The sequence below is a fragment of the Gouania willdenowi genome, chromosome 22, assembly GCF_900634775.1.
Source record: "Gouania willdenowi chromosome 22, fGouWil2.1, whole genome shotgun sequence".
Lineage (NCBI taxonomy): Eukaryota > Metazoa > Chordata > Actinopteri > Blenniiformes > Gobiesocidae > Gouania > Gouania willdenowi.
In genome coordinates, this window is record NC_041065.1 from 19,796,883 (window position 1) to 19,813,988 (window position 17,106).

Genomic DNA, 17,106 nt, shown 5'->3' on the forward strand with positions numbered 1-17,106 from the left:
TTTTCCATTTATTCAAGTTTTGCTTTATTATCATAGAAATATTTTATGTGCACCAAATTCATTCATACACAAACTGCTGCGTGAAATGACTTTTCACAGAATGTGTGACAGAAAAAAAAATCACAATGAACAGTTTCAATGTGTAACAGTCTCTTAGCTTACATCATGTATTTACAAACAATCCATAGAGTGGCATCAACAGCAGTTACAGTATGTTAGTCTGTACACTTCTCTGTACAAACCTACAAAATCTCTAGAACAATATGAAAACTTTACTGTCTCATACACAGAATATAAACGTCTCTGTGGTGAAGGCACGTCGGACTTCATTTTATGAGATGATGAGCCGATGTGAGAAGCACCCGAAGGTGCAGAAAGGAGTGCAGCATGAAAACAGGGCTCAGCTCTCGTTACACGACAACAGCAGTGATTAAAACTAATCTACAAACAAAGTTGGTCTCAATAAAACCTGAGTTCAGGCACACATTTAGGTCATATCTTGAGATTTTGGTCCAGTTGAAAATGTAAAAGATCAGAGGAACATCACAGGATCTCCAGAGTCCACCTCTGGGTCACTTTGTGATCATCGATGGCGTTAACGATCACCTGGTTCTTGTCGTAGCCACTCCCACCTGAAACACGTAGAAAAACAGCAGCTGAGCCACAAACTGGAGTGTGCATTTATTACCTATTAGTTAGTAATAGTGAACACTAACTAGTGCTTAAAAACACTCCCTAAATCAGCCAGCAGATGGAGCACTGGGACAAAGTGTGGTTCTCAAACTTTTTTGGGTGTTCCTCACGTTAACACCTACAACATCCTCGTATGTGCACATTAAAAAAATGACCGTAACGCTGTTAAAACTCGCTCTATTGGAAAAACTCCAACTATTTCTGAAAGCTGCGCTTCAGTTGACAACCTACAAGTATTACGCTAATCACGTTTCCTCCTTCGTAGAAAGCCCGCAAAGAAATCGCTTCGGTTTCCGATTGTTATAGATGCCATAAAATGGCCTGTTTTTGCGGATTTAAAAAATGGAAACATTTTTTTTTTTATTGTAAATAGTTCTGTTCATTCTAAATGTTATATATTTGTTGAAAAACATCTGTCGTTCGTGTGAGCGTTCAATGTTTTCTTCAAGTTTCTACTTAAAAATCTAATCGTTTTTGTGTTATTCTTCATTTTAAACTGATATTACACTGGTAGAACATGTCCTAAATTGTAAAAAAAAAAAAAGAACAATTATTAGAAGTGTTATGGAAAAAAAGGGTAAAAGCATTTCCTCATAGGAGATTTACTGACCATTTAATAAACAAAATAAGCAAAAAAAAACGTCAAAATAACCCAGACGGAGATGGTAATATTACAGGTGTTAAAGGGTTAAATGATGGTTAACTTTTAAACCCCACCTGCACCCATTCACCTGCCTCCTCAAATAACCCTGACAGATAACACGTTTTCAAATGTATTGAACTAACAGGGAACAAGTAAAATCATATTTAATAATAAATCAAAAACTAAATTAAATTAATCACCTGCATAAAAAAAGCAGATAAAAATAATAATAAACACAGGAAATAACAAGATATTGTTTGCGATCTGTGCCAAAAAGATTAAGAAAACAAAACCAAATTATTTTTTAAGATATTGAAAGTTTGTTTATTATCCCACTCCATGTTACACACAGACAAATTATTATTTTTGCACTTTTGCTCCACGTTATATTTTGTTTTCGGTCGCATATCTAATGCAGTCTAATAATCTAATACTCTTAATTTGTGTGTAGGCGTTTTGTTTAGTGTTAATGATCTTTATTGTCAACAAAGAAATACATTTAAATTCCTAGTGGCATGATGGAACTCTCTTATACTACAAACATTTGACCATTTTTAATCAAATTAACTTGTTACATTATGTCACTTGGACTTTAAGAAGATTAGCATGAAATTGAAATGTCCTGTTTGTTGTACCCCACTTGTTGTGTCTCCATTCCTCCACCAGGGGGCGTATCACTCACTTTGAGAAGCACTGCTTAAGGAACAAGGGCGAGTGTGACCAACTACATCCAGGCTCGTGTTCCAGTGCAGAGTTTGCATGTCGCTAAATGAGTAAATGTGACTTTTCATGTGTGTGTTTGCCTTATGATGGACCTTCTTCCTCAATGTTTTTTTTTTTTTTTTTAATCTGTTGAGAATAAACATAATAATGTCACTATATTGGAGAGAAGCTGTCTGACCTTTGACCTCTAGGATCAGATCCGGGCTATGATGGTTGCGTACGAATCCGTCCGGGCTGATGTCCCACAGCTGGCTCTCTTTGCCACGATCCGGTGAGACGCCGAGGCGGCTGCCGGCCATCATCATGGTCGTCTCCAGGCAACAGTCCTCCAACAGCTGAGAACAGGAAGGATAAAATCACAGACACTGTTGTTAACAGCACACACACACACACACACACACACACTTGCATAACAGATGTGTGGCATCTAAATATACACACATGCACTCTGGAGCAGTGATGGTCAAGTGACTCTGGAAAAGTAATCAGATTACAGATTACTTTTTCAAAAAGTATTCAGATTATTACTTTAGTTACTTTGTTTCAAAGGTAATCTAACAACTGATTACAAAGTACTTATATTTTTAAATGTATGGCAATAAGAACTTTATTGCAACGTGCAAATCTGCCAAACAAAAAATGATGTTAATAATGGCACATTTGCAAAATCCTACACAAACGTTTGTTTTTTTTTCTTTGTGTCCTATTAAATAAAAAATATAGACAAATACTGTACACAGTAGGAGCCACAAATCCACAATTAAATAAAATAAAAACGCAGCTATAAAGCTCAGTGTGAAGCAAAATCTTGCCTCATCTTGTTTTTCAAAAAACACAAAAAATAAATAAAAATCTGCTGTTTTTGTCTTTTAAATTTCCCTTGTAGTGTCATAGCAATAACAATAACAAAACATATGACATGGCAACCGCACAGAAATAAGAGTACGCTCTTTGTTCCTACTGTTCACAATTTAGCAGGTGAAACAGTGATTGTACCTCATTAAAAGAAGCTTCTCATGTCGTTGATCAGATAGTCTGCTCCACCTTGGGGTCAACACCAATCCGCCTAAACTAAAAAGGCGCTCCTTGACAACGGACAACAATATTTTTTCGACTTGTGCCAACAAACGCGAAATGATGGTTGTATTTCCAACTTGTGAAAGCTTTTCTGACAGCTCCATGCTGCATTTGTTTTGCTAAGTCAGCAGCTTGCGGTAGACGGTCTCATTCAGATGATGTCGCATATTAGTGTGACGTCATCTAAATGAGACCCGGTACCGGTACTTGGGGTTAAATTTACAATAAAAGTGTAAATAACGCTTTATTCTGATAGCAAAACATGGCGATCAAGTAACGCATAGTTATTCGGAAAATTAACTTTAATCTAATTACCAGATTTGAAAAAATAACGCGTTAGATTACTGCGTTACCGCAAAAGTAAGCTGATTACAGTAACCTAGTTACCTAGTAACGCGTTGGAGTGTGTGTGAAAAAACACCCTGTGGTGCACAAGGTTTCAAACCTCAGCACAGAGAAGTGACTCTTTAGTGCATGGTCAGCAACCTTTCTGAAACTGAGCTACGTCATAGAAACTGAATAATCAGACGTGCTACCAGTTAGAAAAGCACGACTAAAATACTAAATGTTTAATTAGAGGGTAAGATAATAAGGAAGGTTAGCAGTAACGTAAAAAGGTGGAGAATGTTTGCACTTGAAACACTTTATTTCTCCTAATTTATGCATTCATTACATTTCGTAGAAATGTATCATCTTCCTATTTTACTAACTACTAACAAACAACTTATAACGGATCGTATAACATGTAATATTTGTAAAATGTAACAATTACGTCATGTTTGACAAAAATCCTGAAAAACAAGAACAATTGGGTCTGAAAATGAATGGATGGATATGTAACATACCACTGACCAAACACTTAAAAACATTGGTCACAACATTTTAGTGAAAATAAACATTTAAAGTTTGTAATTTAAGACTAAAAAACTACATCTCTTATATGTATTTATCCTGGAAAGTAAATCTGCTTTTAGATGGAGCTCATTGGTGACTAGAGCTCCTGAGGGCCCCTCACATGGTCTATGAGGGCTACCTGGTGCCCGTGGGCACCATGTTGGTGACCCTGTTCTCACTGCATTTTAATCACAACAAGGATGTACTGATGCATTGCACGTCACTGTAAACATTTTGGCCCTCATTTATCAACCGTTCATATGCTCAGATTTGAGCATAAGACGTGCATTGGACCATCTTCGCGCAAACTTCGGTATTTATCAACTGAGACGTGAATGTTTCATGAATCTCACATTGGTCCTGTCGTACGAGCGAAATTCTCACCCGTTTTCACGCGAGGCTGATAAATGAGGGCCCTAGTGTCTGCAACACAGATGCAACGTTAGAATAAAACTCATCAGGCAGGACTGAGACAGGTTTCTGGGTACCTTGCAGGAGAGTTCTCCGCCTCGATAGAGCCACACCTGCTCCAGGCCTCCCGTCTCCTCCACAGCCTGAATCCTCATCAGCTTAATGTCCTCCAGCGATCCCGTCAGAGACATCACGCAGCCCGTCTGCTGATGACGCAGGCGGAAGTACATGTGCCTCTGGTGGAGGGAAACATGGGAAACGGCGCGTCATTTAAACCTATTCATGGTTTATTTATTTTATTTTTTTTTTACAACAAAATACATCAGTTTTATAATATTAACATGGGATTCAGCCTGTTTGTTCCCCATTGATTTGATGTGATTTGTGTTTATGTCAAATATAATAGTCCTTCTTGCATACTGTCCTAATAGTTATAATTTATTTTTGTATTTCTTATAATTTAACTCTGCCTCATTTGTTTTATTTTTATAAACAGTCAGCACAATCTATTCTTATTTATTTTTTTATTTTTTTTACATGCATTTTAAAGCCACCTGGTCATCCATGGGTTTTCTACATAATAGTTCTTGGTGCTGTACTGTCTAAGAGGGAAGTGTTTATCATTTAAATCTGTAAATGACTCTAAAAACAAGTTATATTTCATTTCCTTTGATTCTCTGTTTTTTTACACTCATGAATAATAAAGACTGGCAGGTGATCACTAATGACATTAATAAACAATCTACGTATTACTTTTCGTTCCTTGTTATTTTCAATAATATTATATTATTATAAACATGATATCTGTTATATTATGACCTCCTGACAACCCCTATTAGCTTCTCAAGTCACATTCCTCCGGCAGAGAATTGCACAATAAATTCATATAAAACTGACTCATTTCCTTAATTTAAATCCTATTATCTGTAAGTTGAAGCAATACGCAACCAGTCACATGACTGCACTTTAGATGATAGTAATAAAACTTTCATTATTACCAAATTGTAGCCTCAAACACACATATCACCCCTTTATATACATGCACTGCCAAATCTTTTATCTGTTTAAAGATGTTAAAGGAGCACCAAAAATGAAAATCAAATATAAGGACATTGAGGAAAAACGCTGCACATTTGTCGCGTCTTCTGATTGACTGTGAAGTCTCTTGTGTACCTGCAGTAAAGGACGAAGGGATCCTATTCGCCGCCAGTCGTTACATTTGGACAAATCCGATACTTCTCCCGGCTGTAGAAGCAGCTGTCGACCTCTGTAGTTACTGCTCTCATACAACACCCACCTGGAGAGGACACGGTGTGGGAATCACATTAGAAACACATGCAAAAAAATTGGTATTTTTAAAAATATGTGCCCTCGTCACATATTTGTGACCCCATTGTGAAAAATAACACCCACATTTTGTTTCTTTTCATTTTAAATAAATTGCTAAAAAAAATATTGAAAAAGTTTATAAAATGATTTTATCCATAGGTTTTAAACTTTCTGCCCCATTTTCTGGCCTTAAACCCTCAAATTATAAAATAAATGGAAACATTTTATGAGAATTGTTTCACTTAAAGCAAAAACATTGAATTTTCTTTAACACAAGACAAAATTGGTATTATCAAATAGTTTAAAGAAAACATTGCTAGGAGTCAAAGAGCACAGGTTGCTTATTGTCAAATAAAGCAGCAGGTAAATCTTGTTGGGTTCTTTCTTTCTTACTATGAACTTTATATTTTGTTAAGCGCATTGAGATGACTTTGTTGTAACTTGCACTATATAAATAAAGTTGAATTGAATTGAATAAAACAAATGAAGCTCATTGTTCTGGATTTATTACTGAAAATTATTTAGAAATCTCTTCATTGTCTGCTAATTATAGTTACTGGTATTTTAGACTACTTTGTTTTTAAATTGTTGTTAGCATAAAACAGCTTCTATAGGCTGAGAAAACATCCATTTGGGCTCCTTGTAAAGATATTAGCACTACAGCATTAAACTTTAACAGAACAAATTAATCAAAAACTAATTAATATAATATATATAATTAAACTGGCTCTCATGTAACAAGATAATAACATTTTGAAACATGTTATAAACTACAGTTAACATTAGTTTTGTAAAAAAAAAACACAACAAAACTGGCTTTTTGGGAAGATGCTGGTGATGCCAGTGTCTCCCACTCAGTTAGTTTGAGACGCGTGCATTGATTTGACGTACATTCCTCCCTCCACCAGCAGGGAGCGCACTCGAGAATCCACCCCAGCCTGCTGCAGGTTCACTGCTCCGTGTGTCAGCGCCGCCCTGCGACCGCGACAGCCTTCTTTAGTGAACACGCAGATGGACGGCAGCGAGAACTCCTGATGAGACAGAAGTTTATTGTTACTACACATGCGTTTGGTTCACTCATTATTTGAGCTCATGTTGGTCCAAACACTCACAGGTGTGACTGACTGTATGGATCTGATGTTGGTCTCTGACAGGGGGAAGCCCATGGCCTCTGTGTTGGGGTACCCTCCCACCTCCAGGACGCACATGTTTTCAGAGAACCGCGGTCCCTCGTATAAAACCCAGCTGACACACAACACAACACACACACAAACAGCACATTTGTAACAAAATGAATGAATAACTCCTATGTGTAGGGGGTTTCCTTGCTGTGTTTGTAGCACATACCTGCCAGACAACACCTTACAGGACCTGATGGTGAAGTCCTCCTCCACAGCTTCTGCACTTTCCTCCAAAACCAGCAGCCTTCCCTGGAAGTCTTCTTCAGAGTACAGGTGGACCTGGACACACAGCGGAGACAAAACAGGAAGTGACTCAGCCGAAAAACACAACCACGATTCTCGGATAAAGAACATTCTGACCAAGTTTTAGGTTTAAATTCAAGACTTTTTAATGCCATTTAAAATTAAATTTAAGACCAACTTCACAGTAAACACAATTGGGCAAAAAAAAAAAAAACGCCACATGAATTACAGTACATAGGGTTAGGGTACATTTTTCCAGTGTCTAGCGCAGACGTGAAACTGGCAGCCCCCAAAGTAAACACAAAAATACACCAAATGACAGTAAAATACACAAAAAACAGACAAAATCACTCCAAAAACACACAAGATGACTACAAAAAAAGCCAGAAATCTAAAAAACAACCAAAATACAATAAAATAAAAACCATTCAGAAAAGCCATTAAGAAAAATCTTCGTTGGACAGGCAAATTTCAATAAATGTTGATGAAAGCAACTACGTCACTGTTTTGTAGCTGGTCCCGCTGTCGTGATTGCACAATATTGCGGGAAATGATGTATGAATGTTACCATTTACTTTGAAATGTGAGACTAATTACAATCATAAAACCATACTAATTATGTGTTAAAATCTAAGACTTGATTTAAGACACTGATTTAAGACATTTTAATGACAATTAAGGCCTTATTTTTAGATTCATGAATTTAATGCCTTTTAAGACTTTTCAAGGATCCGCAGAAACCTTGTTAGAATCTGAGAATCGAGAAGTAGTTGCTCTGACAACTTGTTTTGTAAAAGTAACTTTGAATGCTCACCTTAAATTTAGTCCCTGCCATCAGCTTGTCCTGCAGAACAAACAGGAGCAGAGTTATAGAGTGTGACGCACAAACACTGATCCTGTGAGTAAAATCTAATGGTTTCTTACATGGAACACGGGTTGGATGGATGAGATCTTGCTGTTAAGCGCTCCCCAGTCTTCAGGGGTGGCATACATGCCTTTCTCCAGCACGTACAGCTCTCCATTAAATCCTGGGTTTTCAAATGCCACCCACCTGCAACAAAGAGGATGTTGGGTGCCAAATATCAGAGAGGATCTCAGGGACTGCGTTTTAACTCCTTTATTGTTTTTATTTCTAAAAGGCATAGTGTGGTTGATCATCAGCAACATTAACAATTAGGAATTGTATGTTTACACTAACATTAATGACCTAAATGTAAAGTAGACCTAATACAGAGCCTTGTGGTACCCCTGGGGAACAGTAACAGACATCAAAACAAAAGCCATCAAATGATGGCTTCCAAAATAAAATTACTGCTCGATCTTAAAGCCTCAATATCCAACAATGCAGGTTTTATTAAGTATTATTAAGGAGAAGAATAATTAAATACATGCTCGTCACCCCAACTATTCATAGCAACGTAATGGACACAGATTGCACCAATGAACAACGTACTGATATACTACATTAAAGTGACAAATTCACAACATTTTTGGGTGAAGTTGATGTAAACATTAGTTTAAAACACACTATTGTACATATATTAGTATTCATGCATCTTCTGAGCCACTCACACACTCCCATTCACTACTGCAGGCAGTCTGGAGACCGTAATTAATTAAATATATATGGTTTGGGATTGTGGAGGGTCCTTTGAACGCTTCACTGGCGGTGAAGATTTTTTACTAGCGAGAAGCTCGTGTTGGGTTGTATGGTTGGCTGTTATGCATTTTTAGTAGTAATTTCATTTGATATGAAGTTTATATTATTATTTTTAGTGAAATTTTCTATGAGCAGTAGGGGTAAGCAATGATGATGGATGGGGAAAAACTGTGTTTGCTTATCAGCATTTTTCTTTTAAAACATACAAACAAACAAAAAAAACATTTAGTTGTAAAATGAGCGTATGTTTAGCTAAGCTATAGATACAAATTTTAACTTCAAGAAGTAATATAAACAACCCAAAAAGCCAGAAATCAGCGTTAATCTTTAGTGTAAACCTGGAGGAGGACAGATCTCGTTTCAAAGTAATCTACAGCCTACGGTATTGATGACATCAAAGCTTTGGTTTGTCCATTATCACTGACTGTGTGTGTGAGCACACAGGTGTGTTTATTTTCTTCTCGGAATGCCGACAAAACACACCTGAAATGTGAGATGCACACACCCATAGAGCGTGACAAGTGTGTGTGTGTGTGTGTGTGTGTGTGTGTGTGTGTGTGCAGCAGACGTACACTCCGCTGGCGATGTGTGCGGATCGTGTTTTGACACCGTGACCCACGGCGTCCATGTTGATGACGGGGTCCAGCAGGTCCACGCTCAGGCCTCGCTTATCAAAGTTCTGCCCGCTGAACAATTTGATTTGAGGAGATGAGAAATCCTGTGAGAAGCAAGGGGAATAAAATGATAAAAGTCATCATTTTAACAGTAATCTGTAGTGATTGTATGCATTAAAACGTAAAAAGATACGTACAGCGATTACCGGCCGAAGTGACTGCAGCCCGTCCTCTGATCCTCCCCACTCACTGCAGTGAGGATACTCTCCCTCTTCTAGAATGTACTGCTGACCCTCAAACTCCACCTCTTGATAGCCCACCCATCTAAAAGACATAAAACAACCACAATTAAAGTAATTTCTTTCTTTTTTCTTTCTTTCCCAACACAATTCATCCAGTACTTTGTTTTTCTTTCAAATTTTTATAACTCCTAATATAGAAGTTGGAATTATCTGTTGATTAAAATTGTGGCCTACATGGCAGCTCTTATTGTGAAAAGCTAGAAGTGGAAGTTTGTGATCTGTGTGCAAAATGTTCGAAATCGCATACTAACATACTATACACTACATACACAATGAGTATATACTGTCTAGTATATACTATTAGTATGATTAGGATGATGACCGTTTCCACTGGAGTATACTTCAAGTTTCCCAAGATGCATTTGGAACCTACGACGACAAAAACCTGAAGCACACTGAGGCTAAATATCTCCGTTGCTTAGCCACCTTTGAAATTTCTGAAAACATTTTAGGCAAGAAAGTAACAAAGTACAATATCAACATCTGGTCATTTGATCCAAAAAAATGTGGAAACACATTTCATGCCAACATTTTGGAGATTTTCGGAGACCCGCCATTGTGCTACGGACTAAACTTTCTGTAAACTTCAAAACAAGAGCCCTATTTACAAAAAGGTTAAAAAACTAATAGAAGACAAGCAGAGATGCTTTTATTTTGAAAAGGGGACGTTTCATTTTTAGCTTGAAGCCGATCCCACATTCCGCTGGCAATGCATCACGGGTCGGTTGAGTGTGTTCCTGTTCCAACACTTCTGAAATCCTGAAGCAGCTTTGCAGAAAGTCTGCCAACGAGCCTCTCAGCTGTGTTTAAATTGGGACACATGTAAAACCTGGTAGACTACCGGGTATTTCTTGCATACTCCATCTATGCATACTATCTAATGTGAACGCACTACATACTCATTTTGATGTCAAATTTAACATGAGAAGTATGTTAACATGCGATTTCGAACACAGCCCATGTATTTATCGGTTCATCACACAGGAAGTTGCACCCATAATCAGGAAGTAGTGACCCAATGAAAAACTTGTAAGGAGTATTACATGCTGCAATGTGCAACTTAGATCCTCCCTCCTCAAAGAGTCTAAATGCATGTTTTTTCACTTGAGAGATTATGGGACAATGCCAACAATTTAGCAAAAACATGTGTTAGCAAAAACTAAAATGTTTGTTTCTTTGCAAACCAAAGATGAGGTAAAAATGGCCAGATTACACCTCACATCTCCACTCAGACACTCACAGGCCACCGAGGATTTTGATCGAGCCCACAGTAACGAGCGTCCTCGTCTTCACATCAGCTTCGTCTATTTCGTCATCGTCGAGTGGCTGCACATTGTAGACACAGTCCTCCACCTCCATGCATTCTCCTTCAAAGTTGGGCTTCTCAAACAGTAAAGCCTGTACAAGACAGACATAAAGATGTAATGGTAGAGAAACAGTGTCAGAGCATTTAAAAGCTGTTCAAAGTGACCTTTGTCAACACAATATAGTTAGAAACCCTGAGTAAAACACGATATGCATCCCTACTTAGTGAGAAATATATTTTTTACGAGTTATTGCTGCTCCGAAGCGGAATGCCATTCATTCCTCCAGCTGTGGTGCATTATGTCTTGATTTACCACTCATATGATCTATACTGCACACAGGTCACACGTACAGCCTGTGGGCTCAACACTGTCAGCATACCAGAGGAGCACGGTGCAAATGCTGGGGCATGTACCCAAAGGCAAGGCATGCTTGTTGTGTTGTTTCTGTGTTTAAATAATAACTCCACTGTATTCAATTGAAATTTTGTAGATAAATGTCAGCCAACAAATTCTTGACTGGTATTGACCTAAATCTTTGCAGCATGGACTCCTGAGATCAGTCACTGAAACAGATGTCTGTTACTCTTTAAACCCAGCTCTCACACTGACCTAAACAACATTAAATAACGCAATATCCTGCCAAATAAATCCACTAAAAACATCTTCAAATAACAAAACATGTTCATTTTCCCCCAAATTTTGATATCATGTACTAATAACATTGATACAGTTGTTTCCTTTTATGATCACAGAGATGTGGTAATGCAAGTGTTTTTGTGCAAAACCCTTTTTGAACATTAGAACTCAATGTCTCTCAATCTGTGTTAGTGAGCACTTCTCCTTTGCAGAGATAATCCATCCCCCCCTCACAGGTGTGGCATATCAAGATGCTGATTAGACAGCATGGTTATTGCACAGGTGTGCCTTAGGCTGGCCACAATAAAAGGCCACTCTAAAATGTTCATCCCAGTTCTTGAATGGCCAGCATACTCACTGGACATGTCACCCACTGAGCATGTTGGGGATGCTCTGGATTGGCGTTCCAGTTCCTGCCAATATCCAGCAACTTCACACAGCCGTTGAAGAGGACCAACATTCCACAGGCCACAATCATTCTGATCAACTCTATGCAAAGGAGATGTGTTGCACTGCGTGAGGCAAATGGTGATCACACCAGATACTGACTGGTTTTCTGTAGCCTTTTATTGTGGCCAGCCTAAGGCACACCTGTGCAATAATCATGCTGTCTAATCAGCATCTTGATATGCTGTGACGAGATCCTGAGGCCCATTGTTGTGCCATTCATCTGCGACCATGACCCCATGTTGTAAGGATCTGTACACAAGTACTGGAAGCTGAAAACATCCCAGTTCTTGAATGGCCAGCGTACTCACTGGACATGTCACCCATTGAGCATGTTTGGGCTGCTCTGGATTGGCGTATACAACAGCGTGTTCCAGTTCCTGCCAATATCCAGCAACATCACACAGCCATTGAAGAGGAGTGGACCAACATTCCACAGGCCACAATCAACAACCTGATCAACTCTATGCAAAGGAGATGTGTTGCACTGCGTGAGGCAAATGGTGGTAATTTTTGTTCAGTATACATTAAATTATGTAAATCCAAGTTTTATATGGGAAAACCTAACAACAGGTAATGCTAACAGTAGGTAATGCTTGCAGTAGCAAACATTGTTTGGTTGAAGTATTTATTATGCAGCAAAGAATCATTTAAGATATTTAGATGATAAATACAGTTTATTGACAGAACAAAGATGATAGCAGAATATTTGAAACAGCATGTGTCCTGCCCTATTATTACTTTCTAGAGATGTTGACGATGCTAGCTGAAGAAGGTTGTGAGAGGTTTGGATTTTATTAAAGGCAGTTTGAGAAATGTATTTGTGATTATAGATATTTTAGAAGTTAGTAACAAGAACACATATTTCTCTATGCAATCGCTTCAAACAGACAAATAGTGTCTCTTAATGTCAATTACATTGGTAACTGACATTAAGGCAAGTACTTTTGTCATGACTATTCATGCAAAAGCAATATTTGCCCAGCAAACAATGTTATCAATATCTGTCATCAAATGTGGCAAATGTGTCAGATTCTAAACTTATTCACTGCCCGCCATTTTCAGAAAAGCTACCCCACTCACTTTAGACCCACAGACTATTTTGGTCTATGACAATCTAAAATCTGAAACCACATTTTGACTAGAATTTTCTTTTTTGTTTCTAGCGTGTTTCATTAATCCATAATCAGCAGTTGAATATAGGTAGTTTCACACAAAATGGCAGTTTCTGTGCAAAAAGCTGAGAAAACAGCCTTTTAGTGAAAAATCCTGTCAGTGACTTTTTGAAACTATTTTTTTTTTTTTTTTGCTTAAGTGACACCTCACCAATGGTTTTGAATGGTTTTCTTACTGCATTTTGGCCGTCCTCCAAGTCTCTCCCCCCGTCAGTCCCCACACACGCAACTTCCTCCTCTTCCCAGACATGCCTAGTCTCACCGCTTGCCCCGGTTTGTTGATTGTTTTCTCTCACGATCGCGACACTCTCAATAGTTCACTTAGGTCAACACATGCTCTGCTTGAGTGTGAGCTGTTTTGAGCTGCTGGACACTTCACAATATCCCTTCACCATTTTCTGTCTCGTAAACTCCTTTCCCCTTCCTCTGACCTCTGCCCATCATGGCTAATCTCTCATCCAAAAGTGTGCTGCTGCCACCTACATGGCACCAGTTGGTCACCACATCATAGTACAAGGCTGATATTCATGGAAGAGCTCCGTTACACTGTCTCCTAGCGACCCCCGTTGAAAAACACAACTGACGTACATACGTACGTCATTGGCAGCGAGTGTTTGGATTTGAAATGACGTATAATTATGCCAATGGCAGTGAATGAGTTAATAAGACTAGACTTTTCCTTCATCTTAAATGCTACAGGTATGAGGTCTTGCATAACCAACCTTGACTTCATTAGGATGATCCACCTTTATCACTCCCTGAAATAAAAACACAGAGGGTCACACAGATCGATTTTGGCAGGGGGAACATCTGGTTTGTGGTTTTTGAGCTGTACCATTCTGAGCGGTCTGAGAGAGCCAACAAAGGGATCCACAAAGCCCCACGTCTCAGGGCAGGGATATTCTCCTGCCTCTAACACACCTATGAATCCTTCAAAGCCTGGGTTTGTGTATACCAGCCAACTGTAAGAACACATGCACATAAAACGAACAAATAGTTAGGTGGGAACCCATTATTGAATTAATGTTTTATACATGTATAGTACAGCATATAAATCAGGAGTATAGTAAGTAAAGGATGTGCACTAATAATCAATAAGCACAAATAGGACCACTACAAGTTCTAGCCTGAATAGCTTGCATTCCTTGACAGACAGGAAACAGATGCCACACATAGACATGTTCCCATAAAGGCTTTCCATAAATCATTCCCAGCTAAAGGTTTGAGCCACACTTACACGCCAGAGTGAACTTTGATCGAGCCTGTGGTCTGTGGGATCCCAAACGATACAATCTCTACAGTGTCATCACAGAAGGATGAAACCCGGCCTAGCCCATTGACTTCTGAGAACAGGTCAATCTGGGGTATGCTGTAGTCCTGCAAAACAAACAAATCAACATATTCACTCTTTTCACAATGGATATACAAAATACAAACTAAAGTTTTTCTTTACTAATCAATGCAGTTCTCTAAAAGATAGTCATAATATTTTTAAAATCACTGTAAGAACAAATAATGTAAGAGTCTCTTCTATTTTGTGGATGTTCCATATTGGATGGATGAGTGGGTCAATCACGGTAAACTCACCCTGACTGCAAGCCGAACTGAACCAATGACAAGAGGTGTTGTTGGGACTGGCTGACCCATCCGGTCTAATGTTGTTGGCGTTCCCTCCTCGGCCCACATATTGACTATATGATCTGTCGGACCTTCTTCTAAAGCAATGACGCGGCCCTGGAAGCCTGGTTTTTCATAGAGAAGCCAGCTGTACAGGGACAGAACAAAAAAAACTAATTAATCTACATCTACTCAGTGAATTCTCAATTAATAAACACAAAACACATTGAAGAACCGATCTCCACAGGACGCCCTAATAAGCAAACCAAGTGAGGAGGGGCAGGTGTGTGGTGATCTTTGTAGAAGTTTACTGGAATAACCAGGTTTGAACATGTTTATGCTAGAGAAGGCTGTGGTTTTACCAGCTCTGAGAACACACTCAGGTACAACTGCTCTGTGATGCACTAATGGAGAAGCAAATCAGGTAATCTGTGACTTGTTTTACCTTTCCTTTGCTCACTCTACTAATTTTAATGCTGGAAATCTTATCAACACTGTACAAATGAAGTTACAGTGCATTAAACACAAGCTCCTATTGTAACTAACTGGGTTTTCCTGTGAGTTTGGAGCAATTACAAAAGTGCATTGTAAGTTCAACCTGAATCAGATCAAGGTGTAAACATTATTAGCTGTTCACCACCTTCTGTTGTTTTTTTTTTATTGCACTTCTTATTGAGTTGACATGTCAGTAAATTTCCCCACTGCGGGATGAATAAAGAATACTCTACTCTATTTGGCCCAAATCAGAGATTATCCTGATGTGAAAGCAGTCAGAGAAGTGAAAAAGTAAAAACTATTTTAAGTTGTTTTTTGTCCAAGGCCAACTTTGGAACTGAAGCAGCAATATACAATTTTTGACTTTCACGCCATTTTTCACATTAAGTCTGAGTCAAGTTGACCTTGTAGTGACCCAGTTTTATCACTGTTGGATGAGTTAAAGACCCGTTCAATGCATAAGGTGTTGGTATTACATGAAGAGGGACATCTTGAATATCTTTTTCACAGGTTGTTGGGACAATAAACGGGACACTTACCATCCTCTGATGACTCTGACCGATATAATGGGGGACAGTTTAATCATCGTGGCATCTTCTAGATCTTTATTGATTTCAAATGCCTCCCCTCCAAACTGATCATGCTCATGTATGACAATCTAGACCAAGATAAAACAATGTCAATGCAATGACTGCCTAAAATGTTATACAGAAATGGGATAATAATAATAATGACTTAATTATTTTTACCTTTCCAGGCCTTTTGTGGAACCCCCTTACCACTGGTTCCTGCAGAGAAAGGGGCAAGATACTTCATGTAAAGATGCAACCTTTCATATTACTTTTACACGTCACTTTGGGTCTCTTCTTATTTAAAATGCCAGCCTTTCCAGTATAAAACTCCGTCCCAAAAAAAAAAACATATTTATGGGTCTACATGCAATGAAAATTATATTTTTTGTGCTTTTACATGGACTAATTCTCAACTAGGTAATTAAAAGTCGCAATATTAGCCTGAAAAACAAGTAATAAGCTAGCTATGCTAATGTTGGCAGTAAAAGATTTGGAAAAATTTGTACGAACGAGGTCACTTACCACTATGTCACAGACCGTTACCAGGCATTGTAGTTTTCAGAGCAATTTAAAAAAAAAAAAAAAAAAAAAAAAACCTCTGCTTGTGTGCACACCACTCCACGTCCCCACCCATTAGGAAAATGCAATTGAACAATGTTGAATTCCCTTCCCTTTGTTCTTATTAATTTTTCAGTTACTGTAGCTTCCAGCTTGCTTATGTAAAATTTACTTTATTTCAAGCTGCTAGCAAAGTACTAGATTTTGCTTCTACCCATTTCATTCTTTTCATAACTATAAGTGATATTCACTTATTTTTCACCTGAGCTAAACAATGTGTTAAAAAATGTATGGAGTACCTATTCCAGGTAGCTAGGAGACTGACCCTGTCATTTCATTAGGCATATATTTTACATTAGTGTATCTTTAATATACCTTTATTTCTTCACTGTTTGTGAGAAAGAAACGCACCCTGCAGGTGTGTTTTTCCTGGTTTGTCATTGGTCAGCACAATTTGCTTTAAAGCAAATTATCCTGATGCATTGAGACTGTTATGCCTCTGATAACCTAAATTGTGCAAAATTTCTAC

At 38.3% G+C, this 17,106-nt stretch overlaps 1 protein-coding gene across 1 annotated transcript in view; it reads right to left on the minus strand.

The window, feature by feature from the left end:
- The window catches only part of crybg1a (crystallin beta-gamma domain containing 1a), a 19,685-nt gene continuing 2,579 nt past the window's right edge, over positions 1-17,106 (minus strand). Inside the window, exons 2-19 of the mRNA XM_028437215.1 lie at positions 16,197-16,235; positions 15,987-16,105; positions 14,923-15,100; positions 14,573-14,712; positions 14,171-14,297; positions 14,058-14,093; positions 11,011-11,168; positions 9,666-9,792; positions 9,427-9,572; positions 8,119-8,245; positions 8,009-8,038; positions 7,118-7,230; positions 6,883-7,015; positions 6,662-6,801; positions 5,615-5,738; positions 4,519-4,677; positions 2,238-2,394; positions 1-632 (exon numbers count right to left, since the gene is read on the minus strand). Of these exons, the coding sequence (XP_028293016.1) occupies positions 544-632; positions 2,238-2,394; positions 4,519-4,677; positions 5,615-5,738; positions 6,662-6,801; positions 6,883-7,015; positions 7,118-7,230; positions 8,009-8,038; positions 8,119-8,245; positions 9,427-9,572; positions 9,666-9,792; positions 11,011-11,168; positions 14,058-14,093; positions 14,171-14,297; positions 14,573-14,712; positions 14,923-15,100; positions 15,987-16,105; positions 16,197-16,235 (2,142 nt within the window). The 3' untranslated portion in view covers positions 1-543. The remainder of the gene's footprint in view (positions 633-2,237; positions 2,395-4,518; positions 4,678-5,614; positions 5,739-6,661; positions 6,802-6,882; positions 7,016-7,117; positions 7,231-8,008; positions 8,039-8,118; positions 8,246-9,426; positions 9,573-9,665; positions 9,793-11,010; positions 11,169-14,057; positions 14,094-14,170; positions 14,298-14,572; positions 14,713-14,922; positions 15,101-15,986; positions 16,106-16,196; positions 16,236-17,106) is intronic.